Below are 22,586 nucleotides of genomic sequence, written 5' to 3'. Positions count from 1 at the left end.
GTTCATCATCTGCGTTCATCATTGTTTTCGCGAACAGAACTCCATTCGACGGGGAGATTGGAAAAAAAGTTTGTGTGTGGTCTATCGAAAAGACAATTGCTAAGGTAAATACGAAACTTAAATGTTTGTTATATTTATGTGTAATTATTTATTAAGAATCAATTTGATTTCAATTTGTGAATTAGGGTTTATGGTTTAATTTGTTTTTGTATATAATTTGTTGTCTTTATATCAACTCCAGGAGCAGCAACACGAGGAAAACTCCAAGAGCAGCAACACAACCTCAGCCACACACCATGGAACAAAAGATGAATACAAGAAGACTCACCATGGAACACGAGGAAAAGAATGAACAGATTGGGAGGGATAATAATATCCAAATTCAGCCACACACCAACCTCCCTCCACACTTTCTGAGCAAAATTACAGTGGAGCAAAAGATGAATACAAGACTCAGCTTTATCCACACACCATAGACTTGTGCATGATTTTGAGAAATTGATATAGATATTGAGAAATTGATAAAGATATTGAGATGGTTTTTCAATTGATACAGATATTGAGAAATTGATACAAATATTGAGATGAGTTTTCAATTTGGGATTTAGGGTTTTCTTGATGCTAGAAAGAAAATGGATGTTATCACATATATTATTTAGGGATTTACGCATGATTTTTTTTTAATTGAAATATTGATGGTTTTTTTTAGGGATGATTTTTTTTAATTGAAATAAATTATTTTTTTGTTTGTAATTTGTAAATGAATATTTACTTGATGGGGGACTCATATGCAATAAATAAAAGTTTGTTAAAAAAAGGACTCACCATAGACTTGCGCTGATGTGAGAATTAAAATGAATTCTATTGATTAAAAAAAGGACTGCACCAAAACAGTCCAAAAAGAGAATGTACCATAGAATCTCCCTCTATATTTTTGGTGCATGTACATAGAAACAAATTTTTGTAGTTCCCTCCGGCTCTTTTCCACACTTATTAAGGAGTTACTTTTTTTGTCTTGATTTTATGTGAAATTTCTATTACATGTACAATTTTTAAAATGATCTTCTAATATATTAAATTTGTATTGAGACTCTACAATCATGTAAAAAAGTTGAACAATTAATTAGGAGTATTTTTGAAATGATAGCATTTAATAAAGTTACTTTTGATAATTTTTGCTTATATTTGAGGCTGAAATTTTTTGTTGACTTTTGCTTATAAATAAGGTCAGAGGAAGTATTTGGTGTTGTTAAGCTTGACTGAGTTGGTAGAAATATTATATTACTATGTATATATAAATTGAAATGTGAATCTCCCACATTCATTTATTTACTTTAAGGATGTTGAATTTGAAATCTTTTAAATCTTAACACTTTTAACCCTTAGCTAACTTCTTTTTTTCAATTGATTTTTTTTATAACTTCAGAAATCGAACTAATTACATGTTTAAAAGATTAAATCAATTATCACCTAGATGCAATTAAGTTGGGATATTATCTACTAACCCAATTTGGTGGCTTGATTATTCTCATTGTTTAGAAGCATCAATAATTTTCTTTTGAAATTTCTTTTAAAAGGGTATAGGAGTATTTGACTACTAAAATCATTGTTTATAGTTGCTTTTGCGTATGGAAAATTCATCTTACACAATCATAGTATCTCAAACGCGCCTCACATTTGTGCATATTTGTAATGCAAGTGTCCAATAAATTAATAACCCATAGGATCAAATATAATCATATGGTAAAGATTTTTCATGAAGTGAAGTGATAATGTATATCTTTGTATAACACATATCTTTGAGGTTATCTCTATCTTCAATTATTATTACTTTATAAGAAGGCTTGATTGGTTGCTAGGGTTTCTATATGTAGTAAAAAATGTTACTAGTTTTTTTTTGTTTTTGTTTACAATGGAGCAAATTATTGTTTTTTTTTTTTATATACATGGAGCTAATTATTGTTTATCTTTGTTCTTGAGGTGAAGAGGGTAAAAAATAGAGAAAATGAGTTTGTTCTTAAAGAGCAAATGCGAGCATATTTTTCGGGTACTTTTTTGTGAATCTCTTATTATAGGAAGAGATTAAGATTTTTCTTTGTGAACTTTCTTATTTTATTGATCTCTTGTAAACATTGATGAAATAGTGGATCAGTGATTTGCTCTCACTCAGGTCATAGGTCATTTGTTGTGAATCTCTTATGTGTTTGACCCCGTTTACCATTTATTTTTGTTTACTTGGTTGATCTATTCTTACACTTAATAAGTTATTAGTATTAATATTATTGCTTAAATTACTTAGTGTTAGTTGTTATTGAATTATTGCTTCGCTCTTATTATTATTGGATTGGATTGGAAAAGAGGTTCGAAATTCACAAGAAATAATAATCATTTTATTTTAGTATTTTCTCTACTTTTAGTATCACGTATTAGGGGTGTGCAAATTTTTTGTAACCGGTCGAACTTATTCTAACCGAGATTAAGTTTAATGTATTGGGCGGGGTTATATGTGTGTGTGTTTTTTTTATCGATGTGTTAATCCGAATATACCGAACGAACCAACCAGTAACCCATATAAACTATAAACTGATACCCGACAAAATTGAAGCTTGAAATGGTTGATGATGGGCCAACATCTTATACTCTCGGTTTTTCTCGGGTGAACATTTTGAGCCCGAATCCGATCAAACCCGCCCTACCCTATCACGTAGTAATTTATTTCGTTCTATTTTGCCCCTTGTTTAAATGTTTTACTTTCAGTTATTTCTTTAATTGTGGTAGACTTTTAGAACAAAATAGTGAAAATACTTAGCCAACTAAATTCTAGGATACCAACAAATTATTTTAGTACGGAAACTGAAATGAACACAGACAGGGGTGATATTTCCAACCACATAATTCAGTATCCACCACTCTCCCATTCACACATGTACGGTCACACCTTTGTCATCATCCACATGAAAATGAAAGCAACTACATATCGTTAAACTATAATTATTTTGCTAAAATCAACCTAATAGAGAGATTGTTGGTGAATGTTTCAGTCATAACCACATATAACTCTACCATAAAAGATTTAGAAAAGACATATTTTTTTGCAAATTTTAAACCCTTCCATATACCTAATGAATTATATTCATATATTCAAATAAATCAAACCAAATGATCCAAAAATTAATTTTAGAGATTTTTGTTTTGCTACCAAGCTCTCTATTGAAGTTTAACGACTCTTGTGGGGTTTAGGAAATCTTCTTTTGAATTTATGAGTAATAATATCTTAGGTAATGGGCCATAAATTTTAACCTTTTGTGCAATGTTCTTTGTTGCTTTTAGTTTTAGTTATAAAATGTGATGTCATAGTGGGAACCTTCTTTGTAAATTGGGTTCAGCTGCTCATTAACGATGTTGATTTTTTTAGCTTATAGTTAGGAATTTAATTATGAGCTTGAGATAATTAATTGGGTAACGCTATCTTGATTTCTAGAAAACTTTACGTGGAAGAGTGGCATTTCTTTTTATATAATAAAATAAAGTTCAACTTAATATGTTTTTTAACTCTTTACCAATCACATACATGAAGCACAAGATAAGTCTCAAGGCACATAAGAGCCTTGGCTTACAGTGATCTATTTTAAGGTTTTAATTTCAATTTCGTTTTATAGTATTATGATTATGTTATGATTATTCAATTTTAGTCGTCTAAATCCTAATTTTGAAACTAATCATTTGTTACAATCAAGTTTAACCATTATCTAATTTTTAATATCGTGAGTCTGAGTTGAAGTTGAGTGAAACATAAATCACTTGTTGGTGAAACTAAGTGACAATACAAGTGTCGTGTCGCTCACTTATTAGTGTGAGCCGTGCCATGTTGATCGATATGACCAAAGAATGACTAAGATTCATGTGTCACTTAAGTTGATGCCAATAAAAATTGGACATCAAAAAATATTTTTGTTACAATCAAGTTTTACTTCTTGTCTAAATTTTAATGTTAGTAGCTTATATAGTCATTGCGAGTCAGAACTGGTGTTAAGTGGAGCGTAAATAAAATGATGTAGTTAAAGAGACCGCGCACACAAACATATCATTCACTTATTAGTGTCCGTCATGTCAAATTTAACCTATACAAATAACAAACAACTAAGATTCACATGTTACGTAAGTCGCTACCAATAAAAACAGTACAACTAAATTATTGAAGAATCTAATTGTAACAAAATAAATAACTTTAAAAGACTAACTTGACACCATTGAATCATAAAAAAATCAAGTTGCTCAATCTTGATATTTGAGGCTAAAAAATAAAATAAACTTTATATATATATATATATATATATATATATTTTTTTTTTTTTAGTTAGAGAAATAACAGGTGATGATAAGGACTATATTTTATTTATATTTTTATTGACTAGTAGCAGAAAATATTTATGTCAAAAGCCAGAAAAAACGGATTTAAGAGTATTTATTTTGTCTTGTATTCAGGTTAAGCTTCATCATAATAAATCCATAATTCTACCTTTTACTTTGTCTGTTTCACATCTGTACCACTGTTGGTGGTCCAATTCTTCTTGCTTCTTCTTCCTTTCCACTTTTCTGTTAATTCTTCTAACAATTTCAGCTCACTTTATAGTTATTTAGCTGAAGTTGGAATTGTTTACTCAAGAATTCTTGTGTTTCATTAGGTAATTTTTTTTACCTGAATTAATTATTGTATATTTCACTTTATGAGTACATTTAATTTAAGTGAATATTTTTTTATTTGGATTATGCTCTCTGTCTTTATTTGTTGAACTGGATATTTGTTTTATTTGCAGTATAGTTTTGTCAATTCAATTATGATATGAGTGTGTGGTTAGAAACTTGCAAATCCAAAACTTCCTTGTTGTTTATATTTTCCACTTCCTTGCAGTTGCAGTATAGTATGGAATTTGGACATTAGGGAGGTAGGAATCTTAGTATGAAAGTTTGATTGATATTATGTCCTCAATTGTTTCATCTATGGTTATCCACAAAGACAATTATGATTATGGTCAATTGATTGCTTAAATAAGATCATTATTCTTTTCTTAATGATTATTCGGGATAAATCTTCGCTTAGAATTGCATGTTTTCCTATGAAGAAATAGATACAAACACCGGACACGATGCCGACACAACGACACTGGTAGTAATTTGAGAAAATGAATGTATGTAATCACATGTGTCGGTGTTGTTTAGGTGTCAGACACCGAACATGCCTTATATCAGAAGTGTCGGTGCTACATAGATATTACTCAGGCTCTCGACGAGCTTAATTGTCTTTTATTGGACTTAAACTCGTCTAAAGTACTAATTAAATATTGTTCATGTGGTACTGGTTTTCTTATAGCCAAAACATTGAATATTTAGTTCATTTTCATTTTTATAGTTGTTTACTCATAGGGCCAGGTTTGTGTCAAGCAGATGCATTACATTTGAAGGAAGCCCTTCAATTTCGATCATGGCAACCGATCTATCTCTTTCTCCTGAAATTCGTACTAATGAAGTTCTCTTAGAGGTGACTTTCTGAAATTGGCATTGCTTGTTATGCCTTATAGGTTTTGAAATGTATTTTGATTTTACATCCTAAACTTTAAACTTTGTGGAATGTTCAGATAGGGAATTCTGAAAAGCAACTGTGGGGATTGATCCATTCTAAAGGCATTCTACACTCAGATGCTCAAGACTTGTATCACAAGATCCGAGCTAGTTATGAGAGAGTTATCTTGAATAATTATACCTATGCAGAACTTCAGGATGTGGAATATTCTTTGTGGAAGCTTCATTATAAGCATATTGACGAATTTCGAAAAATAATAAAGAAAAGCTCGGGCGATGTGGAGAGCAACAAATTAGGAACGACACAAACTGGTGTTGTGCAGAGAATCACTAGCAACCCTTTTAAATTATTTAAGTTGTTTTTGTCAGATGCTTCTGAGTTTTACCAAAATCTAATGGTAAAACTAAGAAAACATTCTGGAGTGTCGGAAGAGGCATTGTTTCGTAAAAAGGGTTGGATCTTTACTTCTGTTGAACCAGAAGTTAAGCTGAAATGTAAATATTTATGTCATCGCTGCTTAGTTTGTATGGGTGATCTTGCCAGGTACAAAGAACAATGTGAAAATCCTGATACTCAAAATCACAATTGGTCAGTTGCTGCCACACATTACTTGGAAGCAACAAGAATTTGGCCTAATAGTGGTAACCCTCAAAATCAGGTAAATGTTTCCTATCTGTTTCATAAGGTCAACTTTTATCGTCTACATTTTTTTCTTCATGTGACAATATCCTTATACATTTGCAGTTGGCTGTATTGGCAACATATATCGGTGATGAGTTTCTTGCTCTATACCATTGTGTAAGAAGTTTAGCAGTTAAAGAACCTTTTCCTGATGCATGGAACAATCTTATCTTGCTGTTTGAAAAGGTAATATGATCTCAAGGCTCTTTGTTAAACGACATTTCATTCTATCCCTACGTCTACTGCTACTTAGCTTCTTTTGTCGCAAATTCCTCACTCAAGTGCCACTTTTGATCTTGCAGAACAGGTCATCTCCTTTGCAATATGTTTCCGGGGAAGTCTGCTTTGATTTGTTTAAACGTTCTGGAAGAATCAGTGAAGAGAAAAAGGCGCAACTGAAAGATGATTGCGCAAATTACATAAAATTTGAAGGCGGAAGTAATCATTTCACTGACACAAAGTTATGGTCTCTTATGGTGAGAATGATAAGTTTCCTCTTCATAACATCAAGGTATATGAGTTCATTTGATTTTGTTCTAGAATTTCCTTGAAATTTTGTTTATCCTTGATTTGCATAATTTCTCCAGCTTGTATTGAATTGATACTAGATAACTCCTCATATAATGAAGATTAATGTATGCTTTAAATTTCTAAATTGCAATATATATATGTGTTCTGATGTTCTTACCCCATATCTGAAGCAGTTTTGAGGAATTCTCTATTGCATTGGCATCTACAATTGGAGAGATGGATAAAATGTTGAAGCTAAACGATGCAGAACTAAAGACCGTGTTGGACTCCTATAGTCAAATGGATTTAGCCAGAAGAGGTCCTTTTCGAGCAATACACGTAGTTTGTATTCTCATATTTTCGCTAAAGAATTTAATGGATAAACTTGAAAAAAGTGATTCAAAAGACGAAAATGTTATGCAGTTGATTCAACTTGGATTTGCTGCTGCATTTGGTGTCATGGGACGTTTCGTTGAAAGATGTCTTAAGGCTATTTCTTTGAATCATTGCCCCTTATTACCTTCTGTGCTTGTTTTTGTCGAGTGGTTTTCTAGTGTGCTTGATGCAACTGAAGTATGTACACCTGATCAAAAGTGTGGAAGAGCCATTTCATATTTTCTCGACGTGTTTGTGGAGCTTCTAAATAAACTAAATGGCAACAGAAAGGAAACCAAAAAGCTTCTTGATAGCACCGCTCTATGGGAGGATTTCGAATTGCGGGGTTTTGTACCTATATCTTGTTCACATTTTTCATTAGATTTCTGTGGTGATTGGGAACACAGAGACAATTTTGAAAGTGGAGTGGAATTGCGAGCCGGACGCATAAAAGAAGCAGCTATGAAAATTGCCAGCAGATCAAATAATTTAGAAAAGTGGATTACTTATGATGAATTAGGAAGAAGATTTTGTGTGGCTAGATCAGATGAATGTCACGGCGATAAAAAAACACAACATATGGAGTCTAATGGCAATAGTACAAGAGGAAAAGAAGCTAATCAGCAAACTAACAAAGATACCGGGGAACAATGCAAATCGACGACAGAGGCGAATCCAAGTAGCTCTATCAGTAATGGAAAAACTTCTGTAGTGGAAGAAGAAGAAGTTATTCTCTTTAGGCCTCTTACAAGGTATAATTCAGCGCCATCATCCAGCAATGAGCAGATATCACAAAAAGACAATGATGACCAAAGCTTACCATCTGATGATTGTTTGCGCCGTGCTACATCTCTTCTTATGGCACAAAACCCAGCTCAAACTCAAAGTGATCCGTGGGAATACCATGAAAGCATTTCGAATTTCAGGAGTGACAAATCGTTCAAACAGCATGAACCTTCCGCAAAGGAATCAAATGCACACACTTATTCTGAAGCCCCTATCTCTGCTGGCCCTCCGTCGCTCAATGCTTGGGTCCTCGATGAAGGAAGTTTGAGCAGCAACAATAGAAGAAATGCGAAAAAGGATCTTGAACATAGGTTGCATCCTATTGAAGAAATAGCTTCATCATCTTTGGCAGGTTTATCCATCAATAAAAATGAAAATTCAGTCATTAGTTCAGTGAATGAATCTTCAAACCTCAATGCATCTTCTGCTACATATTCTCTTCCAGTACCTTCTGCTCCATTATTACCTGATAATGCTGCCTGGTTTACTGATGCACAAGCTCAACCTAGTTTACCTGCTCCGAGATTTCTAGAAACTTCGCCACCAATAAGTGGTTACTCAGATTGGAGTTCTGCTTATGGACCACCTGGATATGATCCTAGATATCCAGTTTTTTACGGTGGATACCCTCCACCCGGACGAATGACTTCTTCGGAATGGCTGCGTTGGTACAGAGAGAACCACAAACCTGAGAAAGCTAACAATTATACGCAGCCTACTTATCCGAATATTCCTGGTCCCGGAAATCATGAAAACTTCCTCTATCATGATAATCTTTACAGGTTTGATCAATTTGACAGAAGGGAAAATCCTTTGTCTTATACTAACCAGGACACGTATATCGAGTCCCCGGGTCCCCCACCGTTGCAGCCAGATTTTCTTCGTGCAGGTGAACACAAAGCTAGTCTCTACAACAATTATCAAAGACCACACCCTTTTGGGTATGGTGCTGTAACGGAACTGAGAAATGAGCCACAGTCTCTGCTAGAATGCTTGAAGGAGAAGGAATGGCGACTCCAGCGAGATTCTAACCTTGGAGGGTCTACATTCACAGGAAATTATAACTCTTAATCAGAAACTTATGTGTCGCGGACCATTCCATAATTGTACACATTGTTGCGCAGTCACTTTGGTAGAGTTTAAATCTGTCATCATATCACACATGTGTATACAAATGTCTTAGCTATTTCATATGAACTGAAAACTCTAATTTTTATAGAAAGTGGATGAATTATCCTTTATTCATCCACTGTTCTAAGATATGCATGTAAATTATGTAGAGTTGATATTAAAAGAGGAAACCCTCATTCTCAGAGCTGACATATGGTTCTTAATCTTAATCATATAGTACTAGTTATGGCTAGGTAAGTGGTTATTTATTGTTATTATAGGGACTTTAGACGGTATTATTTTGGATCATGTGATAAATAAACCTTAGTTATTAAATGAAAGTGACACAAGGTAACTCGCATGAATTTCATCCAATAAATATAACACTTCAAGCGAAAGTGTTAAAGGGCGTGCAATGTTAACATTTCTCTTGCAAAGCATGAAGCATTACATAAGAAGACGCGATATACATTGACATAGGCAGAAAATGTTAAAAATGATAGTAAATTATAGAAATTCCTAATGAATATTCATGAACATGACTCATGAGGAACATTATAGCTGGAGATTTTCCCTTTATTAAGGTCTCTTGACTTCATTCTTCTTCTCCTTATGATTCTCTTTCTTTGGTGTGACAAAACAGAAACATGAAAAGTATGGAAACTGCAATAAGAATCTCATTTCTTTCACTATTATGGTCTATTATTATGGTGGATGTAACTTATATATAGAGAGCAATGACCTTAATGTATATTTTTAATGCTATTATTTTCTCCTAAGATAGAGAGATGCCTAACGTCTTAGCTTTTATACCTTGCCTGCTAGATGCCTTATTGTTATTCCCTTGCATCTGCAAGGTTTGGATTTTCTTTATTCTCATTTTCTCTGTCTTTTACAACAACAAAAATATAATAATGTAAGAATATTTCAAAGGAGAAGATATCTCATTTTATAAATTATGATTTAGATTATAACATACACACACAATTAAGTCCAGCAAGTAATTAAAACTCTATTCTTTTTTCTTTTTTTTTGTTGTTGATAACACTAAAACTCTATTCAAACAAACATATATGAGATGACTAATGCTACGGTGGACCAGTTTCACAAGTGGTCCACCGTAGTCTAATGCTTAAACTTATCAGAAATTCTAACGACCGTCGATAACACTCTTTAAAAGTAAAAATCACGATGCTTCTCATTTCTACAGCTAAAAAAATGACATTATTAACGTCAATTCAGTACGAAGTACATCTTTGTTATATTTGTTTTAATCAAACTGGTGTCAATTAAAATCAAGGTGTCATTATCTTTGTGACACTTTGGTGTCATTTGATCCTATCTCATAATAATTAATTTGTGATCTTCACCAATAAGACAATGGTCTTGATTTTCTCTATCTCCCTCTCTAATTAACTTACTCGTTTTTATGTGACTTAATACACGATATTTGGCAAGAGGAGATGATGTTGGGGAGTGTCAGACTTTACTTCACAATCTATTTTTGTAGGCATAGTCTTTAGCTATTTGGCAGTGGCATCCCGATCCCGCTATAGGTTACTTAGTTCGGGCTGTCTATCAGATTTTGACTTCACATGATTAGGTTACTCTAGATGCAGTTGAAGATCTTATTTGGCATAAGCAGGTTCCCTTGAAAGTTTCTATATTTGCATTGAGACTTTTGCGTGATAGGGTGCCGACAAAATCAAATCTGGTAGTCTGAGGCATTATCTCTCCAGAAGCTCATTTTTACGTATCCGGATGCGGAGGCGTCGAAACAGCTCAACATTTATTCCTCCCATGCAACACTTTTGGTTCTCTTTGTTTGTTAGTTCGTTCTTGGATTGGTTTTTCGTCGGTGGACTCTCCACATCTATCTGATCATTTTCTTTAGTTTACGTATTCATCAAGTGGACTTAGAGCTTGGAGGTCTTTCATGCAACTCATTTGGCTTGTGTGCGTTTAGGTTGTGTGGCATGAAAGAAACCATAGACTTTCCAGGAATCAAGCATAATCCCTACGACAATTATTGGACAAAGTCAAAATATACTCTTATTGGTGGTTAAAGACTAGAAACTTTAACTTAGTTTCAAACTACCATTTTTTTGTATGGACGTGTCCAATTTTTTTTGTAAGAAAATATAAACATTTTATGATATATATATTTTTTTTTAAGAAAAACAAAGGATATATTAAAATATTGATTAATTTTTTTTTTTCTTTTTCAAGTAGCCTAATGACTTAAGGTGAAATACTGTGAGTATTAATCAACTAGGATATTTTCAAACCTCCAGTTTGTATATTTTACATATAATGCTCTTACCAACTAGGATATTTTCACGGTGACTTGATTACAAATATCCTTGATTGGTTTTCGAATATATTCGGAATGAAAATATATAAAATATAATTAAGGAGAAACAAATTACTCCCTTATTAACAGGAAAATGTGTTATTATAATTATTTTTTTCTTTTACCATAATTTAATTTGGTTCGAGTGTCAGTTATGACATAAAGTGGTTTCAGCCCCTCCCTATTTCAGTTGCGGCGGATCGAACCGTGGTTTTCCCTACCAAGTTCAATGTCATTCACCACTGAACCAACTAACGATTGGTAAAATGTGTTAATTTTTTTGTAATAATTTTTTTATATGATAATATTGTTTAGATACATTAATTCTATAATAAATCTAAAAAGTAAATGTTTTCTTATAGTATATAAAATCGGAGGGAGTAATTTATAATAACTTTACTATTTCATCTATTTGCTAGAAACAAAATAATAGCTTAAGCTTTATTTTTTACTTAAAGATATAATTTAAGAATATGTGTTTACAATATGGCTAATAATAAGAAAAGTCAACTATAAAATAAATAAAATCCGATAAAAATAGATAAAATAGATTTTGAAATTGAAATAGAAAAGGAAAAACAATTGAGTATGACTCATACTCATACTGTATATATATATACGCACACACAGTGCAGAGAGTGAGAACGCTTTATAAAGTCTCATCATCATCATGGACTCAAACAATAATGATCATCCATGGAAGAATGATGCAATGTAAGTATTAATCTAATTAATTTATTTTATTTTATTTTTTGAAATATTTCCCCCTTTTTAATTTTATTAATTCCGATTTTGTGTTTTGTATAGGTTTCAATCCTATGTGTATGAATATATGATTAAAAGAGGAATGCATAAGTCCGCAGAGATTTTCATGAACGAAGCTAACGTTCCCCAAACACACCCTACTGGTAAATTTTATTATATTCATTCAGTTTGATGTACTTTTAGATCAAGTTATTGTTTGTTTGGTTAAACAGCTTATTCGCAACCGTTTATGTATAAATAAATTTAGATAAGTTATTTTTATAGCAAAAAATAAAATAAATATAAATTGATTTTACATATGCTATGAGTTATTCTCATAAATTATATTGGAGAACTTATGAAAATAAGTTAAAAAATCTTATGAAAAATTGTCGTAAGTTCTCCCAAACACCTCAGGAAACTTACTTTTGCCAATAAATAAACTCAAATAAGTCAATCAAAACACACTCTAAAATAAATATTGCTGGAAATTAATTGATTGAGTTTTGGTATTTATATTGATGTACTAAATCTCATTGAAAATTGATTGAGCACAGACATGCAATTTGTGGATTCAATGTTCGATGATTCTCCTGAAGGAGTCCTGCATGAATGGTGGTCTGTTTTCTATGAGGTATTCTCATCCAGACTAAAGAGTCCTCAGGAGTCTGAGCCACAGTCTGCTAATACCGTGGTATGTTACCACCGGTAACTAAATCATACTCCTCCTAATCTTATATATAAGAAAAAAATTACTTTTCAGATTTATCGTAAAGTTGATGTATCTAGATAAAACTGTAGTTTAGATATGTCAACCGTACAATGATTGACAATCTTATTTACATAAGACCGAAGAGAATAATAATGTTGCCCATGTATCATCTCAGTTGCTCGTTGTTCTTACATTTGTCAATTTTCAGGTTCCGAGAATGACCGATACTACTTCAATGAATATATCCTCTCTTAGAATTCCTCAAATGCCAATGAATGAGCAGAGACCTCAACAATTTCAAGCCAGCTCCAGCCCTAACATGAGGGCACAGACAGCTTCTAGATTGATGCCTCCGAGACTGCATAATAGTAATAATCGCGTTGGAAATTTGGCTGAACATGTTGATCCAAGTTTGGTTGCTCTTATCAATGAAAATGATCCCAACTTCTTCTCACGGATGAGTTCAAAAAATTTCTATTAAAATTATTTTGCCTAATTCAACATAGATAGTACTAGTTAAAATTATTCTAGTAGATTTTTACCTAAGTCAACATAGTTCTTAGTTATTATGCCTAGGTAAGTGGTTATTTGTTGTTATTATAGAAAGTATTATTTGTTTGATCACTCTTAATGTTATTTCGCATCGTATCAAATGTACGTTAATGGATTAGTGGTAAAATATGTTTCAATTTTTTTCCGGTTTCTTATTATGGGCTCGTTTTTAATATTCAAACAAGGTTTTGAAATTTTCGGAGTTGACCCTGTCCAATACCTTGTCATGAATTAGTCCTGGTAGTCGGGCCGTCCAATTCCCAACATTTTCAATTCAGAACAATCATTAGTCCCGACAGTCCTGGGAGCTTCCAGGACCTGCTGATAGAAAATGTCGAATATCGTGTTCACATGTGATTGCCACAACTGAAATTTTTGCACGTCTTCTTTTCTTTCCACTTGAATGACCATGTCATCATTCTCTACTCGAGGAACCTCAAATAACTGTTGCGCCTCAATCAACATATCATCACCTTGTGAATGTCTGTTAGTTAGTTGAGGAACATGAGGTTGATGGAACAATAACGATATAGGTGGAATTACAATAGTGTGCGATACATGGGTAGCATTTGGACTCTGTCAGGTTCATACTACTTTATTAATTAAATTAAAATGTAGTACTCCCTGTGGTGTTTTTCTTCTTCAAAATATAAAGATTCATTTTATAATAACTAACTATATGTATGAGACAAATTAAATTATATCAGTGTTTTTTTGATAAGAATTATATCTGTGTAATATTCGAATAATGTTATCCTACTTAATAATATTGTAATGAATATAAATTTTATAAAATTCATCGTTGAATAACAAAATTTACATCACTTAGATTTTTTTGATAATTTAAGAGCATCTAGATATTAAGGTATGAAATATGGATAGATATCTCAACTCTGTTGACACCTCTATTATTCTCCGTCCTCCATCTATAACTCATATTATTAAAAAAGAAGAAAAATAAGATAATTATAAGGGGGACTAGGCCTTACCCTAAAGAAATAAACGAATTAAAAATTTATATCACTTAGATTAAACATGTAAAATTTTAACCAATTTAAAATTATTTAATGTTATTAAGACTCATCAAAATTAAAAGTTTATACGTTTTTATTAAATATTTTTAATCTTTATTATATGTGTGTAAAACAATACATGAATAATTCAAATAATATAATTTTTCAATCAAATAGTGATGATGCATATTCACAGATGTTTAAATTAACATATTAAATAATTTTTTTAAAAAAATTAACATATTAATTACATTTTAAAACATAGTAATTCAATGAATAATTTTTTTAATATTATTTAGTCAAAAAAAAAGTTTTTTAATATTATAAAGTTGGCAAAATTTAGTTATTTCTCAAAATAGTTATTTTTTATATACGTTTTATTAATTGTTTTTATTATATTTTAAATTATTTAATTTATTCTGTCAAAATAATTATTTAGCAATAGTTATTTTAAATATTGCGACAACTCTTATGAAATATTTGATCAAATAAATTTTAACTTTATTTAAGATTTTAACTCTTATGAAATATTGCGACAACGTTTATATACGATACTTTTATTTTGTAGTTTTTTTTGTAATTCTTTTTTACGGTCTTTGTGGTGTAAGAGACTTGGTTATTAATAATAATAATAATAATAATACATATGTAGTAAAAAAAAATATAGTGAATAAGAAAACCTGTTTTTTCTGTAAAAAAAAAAGAATGAATAAGAAAAGTCAACTATAAAATAAATAGAATGCGACGAAAATAGATAAAATAGATATTGAAATTAAAAAATGTAATAAAAGAAAATGAAAAACAGTTGACTATACAAGTCCATTCCATTCCAAATCCAAATTCCAGACCGATTCCATCGTTTTCCGTGCTAATCGTGTAGACCCCACTTTATTTGGTGCACTGTATAAATACTCACACACACACACACACGCTCTCTCTTTACCCTTAAAATCCAAAATCCAAAATCCAATTTTCTTTCCTCCTTTTTGCATGGCACTCTCACTTTGCCGCTAACTCTTCCATTTTTCAACTCAAATTCAATCCATTTCAATTTCATCTCTATTTCTTTCTTCTCTTCAATTTTCTTTCCTTCCTATTTCCTTCCACCGCTCATCGTCATGGATTCCAACAATAATCATCCTCCATGGGAGAATCATGCAATGTCAGTATTCAAATCTAATTACTCTTTTTTTTTTTTATCAATTAATTAATTCCAATTATTGTGTTTTGTATTAGGTTTCAATCTTATGTGTATGAATATATGATCAAAAGAGGAATGCATAAGTCCGCTGAGATTTTCAAGAACGAAGCTAACGTTTCCCAAACTCAACCTACTGGTAAATTTTATTATACGTAGAAAGAAATAAGGTTTTTGTTTTTGATTAATTTAATTTATCAATTTAATTAATTTTTCATGCTTCAATATTTGAAGAATAGTCATAAATTCATAATGATGTAGTTGTTGGTGCTGTGTTTTTGGCGGTATCACTGTTCATTTTTCATTAATTAAAATAAGATAGGGTTAATTATAGGGTTTCTTCAATTGGTACTAGTTTTTGAATTGCATTGAGTTTGATTCTTCATCGTTAAGTTATTTGAAAATCAAACTGTGATAATCAAATTTAAGCATTTTATTGTTGCTGATCAATGTAATCTAGTTGGTGCACTGATGCAGTGTAATTTATATTTTCGGGGTATATTGTTTATAGTTGATTATGAGATTGCTTTGAAATTAATATATAGTTGCTTCTTTCGATAATGAATTTGATTTTGATGTACTTTTAGGTCAAATTATTGTTTTTTTCGATAAACTGCTTATTCGCAGATGCGATTATTATGAGAAGCGCTTATGTATAAGCTATTTTTATAGCAAAAAAAAAAACAAGAAGATAAATTTGTTTTTATATATATGCTACGAGCTATTTTCATAAGCTATATTGGAGAACTTATGAAAATTGTCACAAGTTATCCCAAACAATCTCAAAAAAACTTATGCCAATATATGATAAGCTCAAATAAGCCAATCCAAACAAGCTAAATATTGCTGAAAATTGATTGACTTTTTAGTATTGATACTGATGTACTAAATGTCATTCGAAAATGATTGAGCACAGACATGCAATTTGTGGATTCAATGTTTGTTGATTCTCCGGAAGGAGTCCTGCATGAATGGTGGTCTGTTTTCTCTGAGGTATTCTCATCCAGAATAAGAAGTCGTCAGGAGTCTGAGCCACAGTCCCCTAATATGGTGGTAACTAAATAATAATTAACAATCTTATTTTATGTTGACCCCATGTATTATCTCAATCACTTATGATTCTTACATTTGTCAATTTTCAGGTCCCGAGAATGATCGATACTTCAATGAATATATCCTCTTTAAGAATCCCTCAAATGCCAATGAATGAGCAGAGACCTCAACAATTTCAAGCCAGCTCCAGCTTTAACAACATGATGGCACAGTCAGCTTCTAGATTGATGCCTCCAAGGCAGCACAATAATAACCCCCCTGGAAATTTGGCTGAACATATGGATCCAAGCGTGGTTGCTCTTATCAATGAAAATGATCCGAACTTCTTCTCACGGATGAGTTCAAAGTAATTGTAAAGATGCAAATTTTCAATTTGAATGTTTATCTTATGATTATTGTTTCCACGCTTATGCTGATCCGTATTCCTTTCAAACCCATAAGTAAAATAGTGTGCAAGAGGTTCTTTTACCTATGGTTAATCTAGTGACACTACAACTGTGCTACTTCATGCTTCATAGGCATTGGCTTGTTTTAAAATGTTATTCGCTTTGATTAAAAAAATTGTTATATTTAAAATAGCGGCGCAGCTTGTTGCCCGTTTGCCTTTGATTCATATGTAATTATCCTATATTTATTAATGAAAGTTTATATTTAAGGGAATACATTGTGAATACAGTTGCATTATTTTAATTGGTGTTGCATGCAATACCCTTGCTATTTCTCTTTACATACTTTTATTTTGTTTTGTCAGCCATCCATTGCAAGATGTAGGCAACCAGCTCCAGAAGCAAGTCCATAAGGTACCCTTTAGCTCACTCACCAACATATAACAATGAGAATGGCAAACTCAGTCTATGGTATGTGATAGATTCATTTAATGTGGTTTAAATTTTCAGGACAATGGAATTGTTATGCGTGTGAAGCCTCCCGTACCTAGTAACCCTCTGGATGTAAGACAAAAAGCCATGCTGCCTTCAGGTGGACCTCAAGTAACAAGTATGTCTTGAACCTATTCTCCCTATTCCTAATTTGGATGTAAATAACAAAATTCATATTCAATTTTAATTAAATATGTTTTATTCCTTAGCTGTTTAGCGCGGAATATATTATATTTTGATATCATAATGGTTATTTTTGTTTGCAGATAACTATAAAGTTCCTAATCTTGTGCCAATAAATGGAGTGCCATTAAATGTAGGTGACGGAGAATGCTTGTGGAATCTTTTGGACAAAGAATTCCATTTGTTTTCATTTTTTTCCCTAAACTTCTATTGAAGTGTATATGAAAATTTGTTCATATTACATCATTATTATCCTTTTTAGTGACTGGACATTGAATAAAAGATTCCTGTTTCTGCAGAATCAGATGCTAACTTCTCTTTTGCAAATGACAAACTATGGACAGCAGTGTCAAGTGTTGAACACACAAAATCAGGAAGCAATCCCGACTCAAGCCCTTGCAAGTACTCCTAACATTCAGACTTTCGCAGCTCCTATAAACTCTGCCAGATGTGACAGTCAATATCCAGAGATTCCCAAGGCTGAATCAAGTAATAAGGATAGAGAGGTTTGTTTTTCGTATCCAATCTGTTACTAACTATTCCGGAAGACATTTACTCTGATTTTTGAATTTTGAGGGAAGCTTTATTTCTCATGATAGTGGGGGTAGATCATGTAACAAAATGAGTGCAAGGAAAGCATAGTTCACAATCTTTTCTCTTTGATAGCAAAGATTGATTGTATTATTAACTCATTTGATTCAGACTGCTAATAAACACTAGGGAAGTTAAAATGATGAATTAACAAACATTTAGAGAAGACAATAAATTTTCTCCATGAAACGTAGTTGGCGTAAGACTTGTCATGGACACTGATAGCAGTATTAACGAAAACTGAGTATGGTTTAAGGATGGCGACTGGCTAGTCTATATCAAAGTAAATTGAAGTAGATGGAAATGACTTCAAGTTTGAGTTACTTCATCACCTATCTTATACATACTGTTTGATAAAATTATCTATAATATTTCAAATGAATTTATTTTCATGTTATTTTATAAGTATTGTCTTCCGTGCAAACTAATTTCATGATGATACAGATGATGGACCAAACCATTAGAGCTGAAGAACCTCAATGCAAGCAGGATCAGCAAATGCAGTCCCAAAATCTCGATGTATGATATTCAACATTTTAAAATTCCAAATCACTTCACTTTACCTTATTAGCAGCAGAAAGTTATTATTGTGCTAATGTTTCTGAAAAATATGTGTTCCTATTCTCAATCAGAACAGCAGAAATAGAAAGATAGTAGCACCCTTAGGAGCTGGAGAGTGTGTTCCGGTACGTTATCATAAATTTTATAAGAAAACACCTGATATCTTCTAATCCATTGTCATTGTTGTTAATTCATTTTTCTTTTATTTAGTCAATTGGATTCCTGTCTTGTAATCTTTTTCTTTCCAATGGAATTCAAACAATAGGACCGTGTGGATGCAGCAGATGAAAATGTGGATTCTTACCTGTCTATTGAAAATGGAAATGCTGATCACAAAACTACGCCTTTCAGTAATCTGACACGAAATTTAGGAACAGACAGGAGAAGTGGAAATAAAGGTGAAATATTCATGGACAAATGCTTTGAGTACTCTGTCTTTAAATTATGCAATCTGTGCAGTATTGATTTATAGAGATGCCATATATGAGCCCATAGCAATTTTTTCTTTTACCACAGTATAATTTTAAAATTTTCTAGAAGTTGATATTTTGGTGTAGTTCCAGTTGAGTTAATGTAATTAGAGCGGCAAAAATGTTTTTCGGCTTTTTGCAGGATGAAATCAACTACCATAGTTTATTAGTATGATGATACAGGCTTTTGTCTGACATACCACACAAATTCTTTTTAAACATGTTCTCTGTTGTAATCTTTTTATTAGGTAGTCCATATGATATAACTAAAGGTTTGATATTATGAAGACTAATGCGAGATTATTATGTGGCCATTAATCTTTTTTTTCTTGAGACTATAATTACTTATGTCTAACACAAGGATTTCTGACTATTCAGTAGGTTTTACATTCCAAGAGGTTGGATGCCTTCACTCGAGCAAAAGCAAGGTTTTGGCCAGCCATTTTTCATCAAATGGAAAAGTTTTAGCAAGTGCTGGACATGATAAGAAGGTGGTTCATTCTAATCGATCTTCAAATTTAGTTTATTTTATCCCTAATCACTGCCCGTGTTTTCCCTTGTATTCCGAACTTATTATAGTTTGTGATGACAGGTTTTTATTTGGAACATGGAAACTTTTCAAAATGTTGCTACTGAGGAAACCCATTCACTTCTCATTACAGATGTTCGGTTTAGACCAGGCTCAACTATATTTGCGACATCTTCCTTTGATAAATCTATAAAACTCTGGGATGCAAACAAAGTAAGCTGTTACTTGTCACTTTCTTCTTGTCTTAGTTGTATTAATGTATATTCATAGCTTCCAATTGTTTAGAATATGGATGTATCATTTCCATCTTCCCTTCACTTTTATCTTTTCTTTCCTGTTTGCACTTTCATTTACGTTATTCTTCCATTGTATTTTGTGGAAAATTTAATGGTAGACTATCTTTTTTTGTTTCATTGTATAGCCAAACAAATCATTATTTAAACTTAATGGGCATTCTGAACAAGTAATGTCACTGGACTTCCACCCAAGAAAGGCAGACGTTCTTTGCTCGTGTGATGGCAATGAAATAATTCGTCTGTGGAATGTGAACCAACGTGAATGCAAGCATGTAACTAAGGTCAGTATTATGCCAGCCTGTTGCTTTTGGAATAATAATATTTAGGCTTAATTAGTATTTTGGTCACTTAAAGAATTTGTTGGTTTCACATTGGTCCCTTCATCGTTAAATTTTCCTCTTTGGTCCCAATGTGACAAACAAGAATATCTTTAAGGGACCAAAGAAGAACGTTTAATCATTAAGGGACCAATGTGAAATCAATTTTTTTAAGGGACCAAAATAATAATTAGGCTTAATATTTATAGTATATTCAATGTAACGAGCTCTTAACCACGGCCTTGTTATTTTTCCTAGAAGTGAAGAGTGAATTCATTAATTAAACGATATAAATTCTTCACACTTAACATCCTTTATAGTTTTGGTAGGATTAAATCTCTAATGTCAAATGCAAAAGCATGCAGCTGGTCTGCGTACATTGTTTTAGAACATTGTAATGATGGTCTTATAGCTAGATGCGATGTACTCCTTCATATGCTTAAAAACACGAAGTCAATTAATGATAATAATGTATTGCAGGGAGGTAGTAAACAAGTTAGATTCCAGCCTCTTTATGGAAAGCTTTTAGGTACTGCTACTGGAAATACTCTCAGAATATTTGATGTTGAGGCTGATAAATTTGTGCTCAATCTAAAGGTAACTTAAAAGGTTAATTCTTATCTATAATATACCTTGGTTCTTACTTTTCATTTCAATGTTTGAATGTTGAGTTTTGCATCATGCTCGTATCGTATATCATAACTGAATTTCATTTCCTTCTAGGGACATGATAAAGATGTTGTTTCCATTTGTTGGGATATAAGTGGAAAGTATATTGCCTCTGTCAGTGAAGATAGGGCACGAGTCTGGTCGGATGGAAAATGCATCAATGAGTTGCTTTCAAACGGGAACAAGTTTCAGTCGTGCATATTTCATCCAGCATATTCTAACCTCTTAGTTGTTGGTGGCTACCAGGTAACCCCTTCACGCCCATGCCTTCATGTCAACTCTTACCAAGTTATAGTTTTCTTCAGCATAAATTAGAAATTCTGATCCCTTCTAAATTTCTCTACCAAATTTTGCAGTCCCTTGAATTATGGAGTCCAACTGAGGGCAATAAAACAGAATCAATTTCTGCGCACAAGGGACTAATTGCAGGACTAGCAGATTCACCACAAAATGAATTGATTGCCTCGGCTAGCCATGATTGCCTTGTGAAACTATGGAAATAAGGATTTGAGTGCATGTTTCTGTGCTAGGATGTTAATCTTGGGGGATTTGATATGACAGTGTTTCCTTTCCTGCTACATTTTTCTTTGGGATTGATTAGACAATCTATAGGTAAGAACTAAAGGGTTAACATTGCATATAATCTGACATAGACAGGTTATACAATACCAACATGTATACATACAGGATACTGTAGTAGGTTGAGCCGGTCTAATACAACGCACAAATGTTAGAAACTTCCATTGCTTTGTTTTTCCAAAGGGAAAAAGAGGAAATTCCATGAAACTGCATTTGGATTCTGCTCCACTACTTGAGTTTTTCTTAAGAGCTTTGAGTGTCATACATTTGAAATCCGAATTTTCAAATTGAATATCGTCTGGTTAGCTTATGGCGTCCGTAGCCTTTGGTGTGCCACGACTTATTTACACAATGATTTCATCTTGAAAAGCAAGTAGAATATTTTAACAACTATAACTAAAACATGACAATCTTAGGATCTTGATGGTGATATTTTTTAAATTACAGTGGATAGTTGAGCTCGTAAACATCTATTTGATTTCGAAAATAAGTATTTATAATACTAATTTGTCAAAAATAAATGTTTTATGATATTAAGTTTTATAAATATATTTGATTGTTTACCTAAAAATAAATGTTTTATGATATTAAGATCTATTAAGAGACCTCATAAAAAAAATAAAATCTATTACTGTAAGCGACAAGTTTTGAATCCAGTGGATAGTTGAGCTCCAAAACATCTGCTTGGATGGACATCACAGGAGCTGAATTGTAGTGCAATGATCAAGTTGACTTGTAGTGCAAGATTCAGAAGTAAGATCAAAGCCAAGTATGTTGTTTTTCTTAACGGCATCATGTTGCATATGTACTTTCGAAAGTGAATAAAATCCAATGTTGATGTGATA

At 32.3% G+C, this 22,586-nt stretch overlaps 1 protein-coding gene and 1 pseudogene across 9 annotated transcripts; both read left to right on the top strand.

Moving 5' to 3' along the window:
* The first annotated feature begins 4,206 nt into the window (after positions 1 to 4,206).
* On the top strand, positions 4,207 to 9,253 carry LOC123905524 (protein SMG7L). Of its 9 annotated transcripts, XM_045955166.1 has the most exons (7): positions 4,463 to 4,685; positions 4,913 to 4,946; positions 5,446 to 5,539; positions 5,637 to 6,239; positions 6,326 to 6,448; positions 6,565 to 6,773; positions 6,967 to 9,253. In XM_045955166.1, exons 3-7 carry the CDS (start codon positions 5,483 to 5,485, stop codon positions 9,002 to 9,004), a joined length of 3,030 nt encoding a protein of 1,009 aa, XP_045811122.1. In that variant the 5' UTR covers positions 4,463 to 4,685; positions 4,913 to 4,946; positions 5,446 to 5,482; the 3' UTR covers positions 9,005 to 9,253. The 9 variants fall into 9 exon arrangements, with proteins under 9 accessions (XP_045811123.1, XP_045811124.1, XP_045811125.1 ...); XM_045955167.1 differs by lacking the exon at positions 4,913 to 4,946 and having other exon boundaries at positions 4,207 to 4,685; XM_045955168.1 differs by lacking the exon at positions 4,913 to 4,946 and having other exon boundaries at positions 4,410 to 4,685; positions 5,425 to 5,539.
* A 7,280-nt stretch (positions 9,254 to 16,533) lies between these two features.
* Positions 16,534 to 21,877, top strand: LOC123904500 (annotated as a pseudogene).
* Positions 21,878 to 22,586: the final 709 nt, after the last annotated feature.

Source organism: Trifolium pratense, linkage group LG2, assembly GCF_020283565.1.
Source record: "Trifolium pratense cultivar HEN17-A07 linkage group LG2, ARS_RC_1.1, whole genome shotgun sequence".
Lineage (NCBI taxonomy): Eukaryota > Viridiplantae > Streptophyta > Magnoliopsida > Fabales > Fabaceae > Trifolium > Trifolium pratense.
Note: the sequence above shows the minus strand (reverse complement) of the source record. Positions and strands in the feature narration are given on the sequence as shown.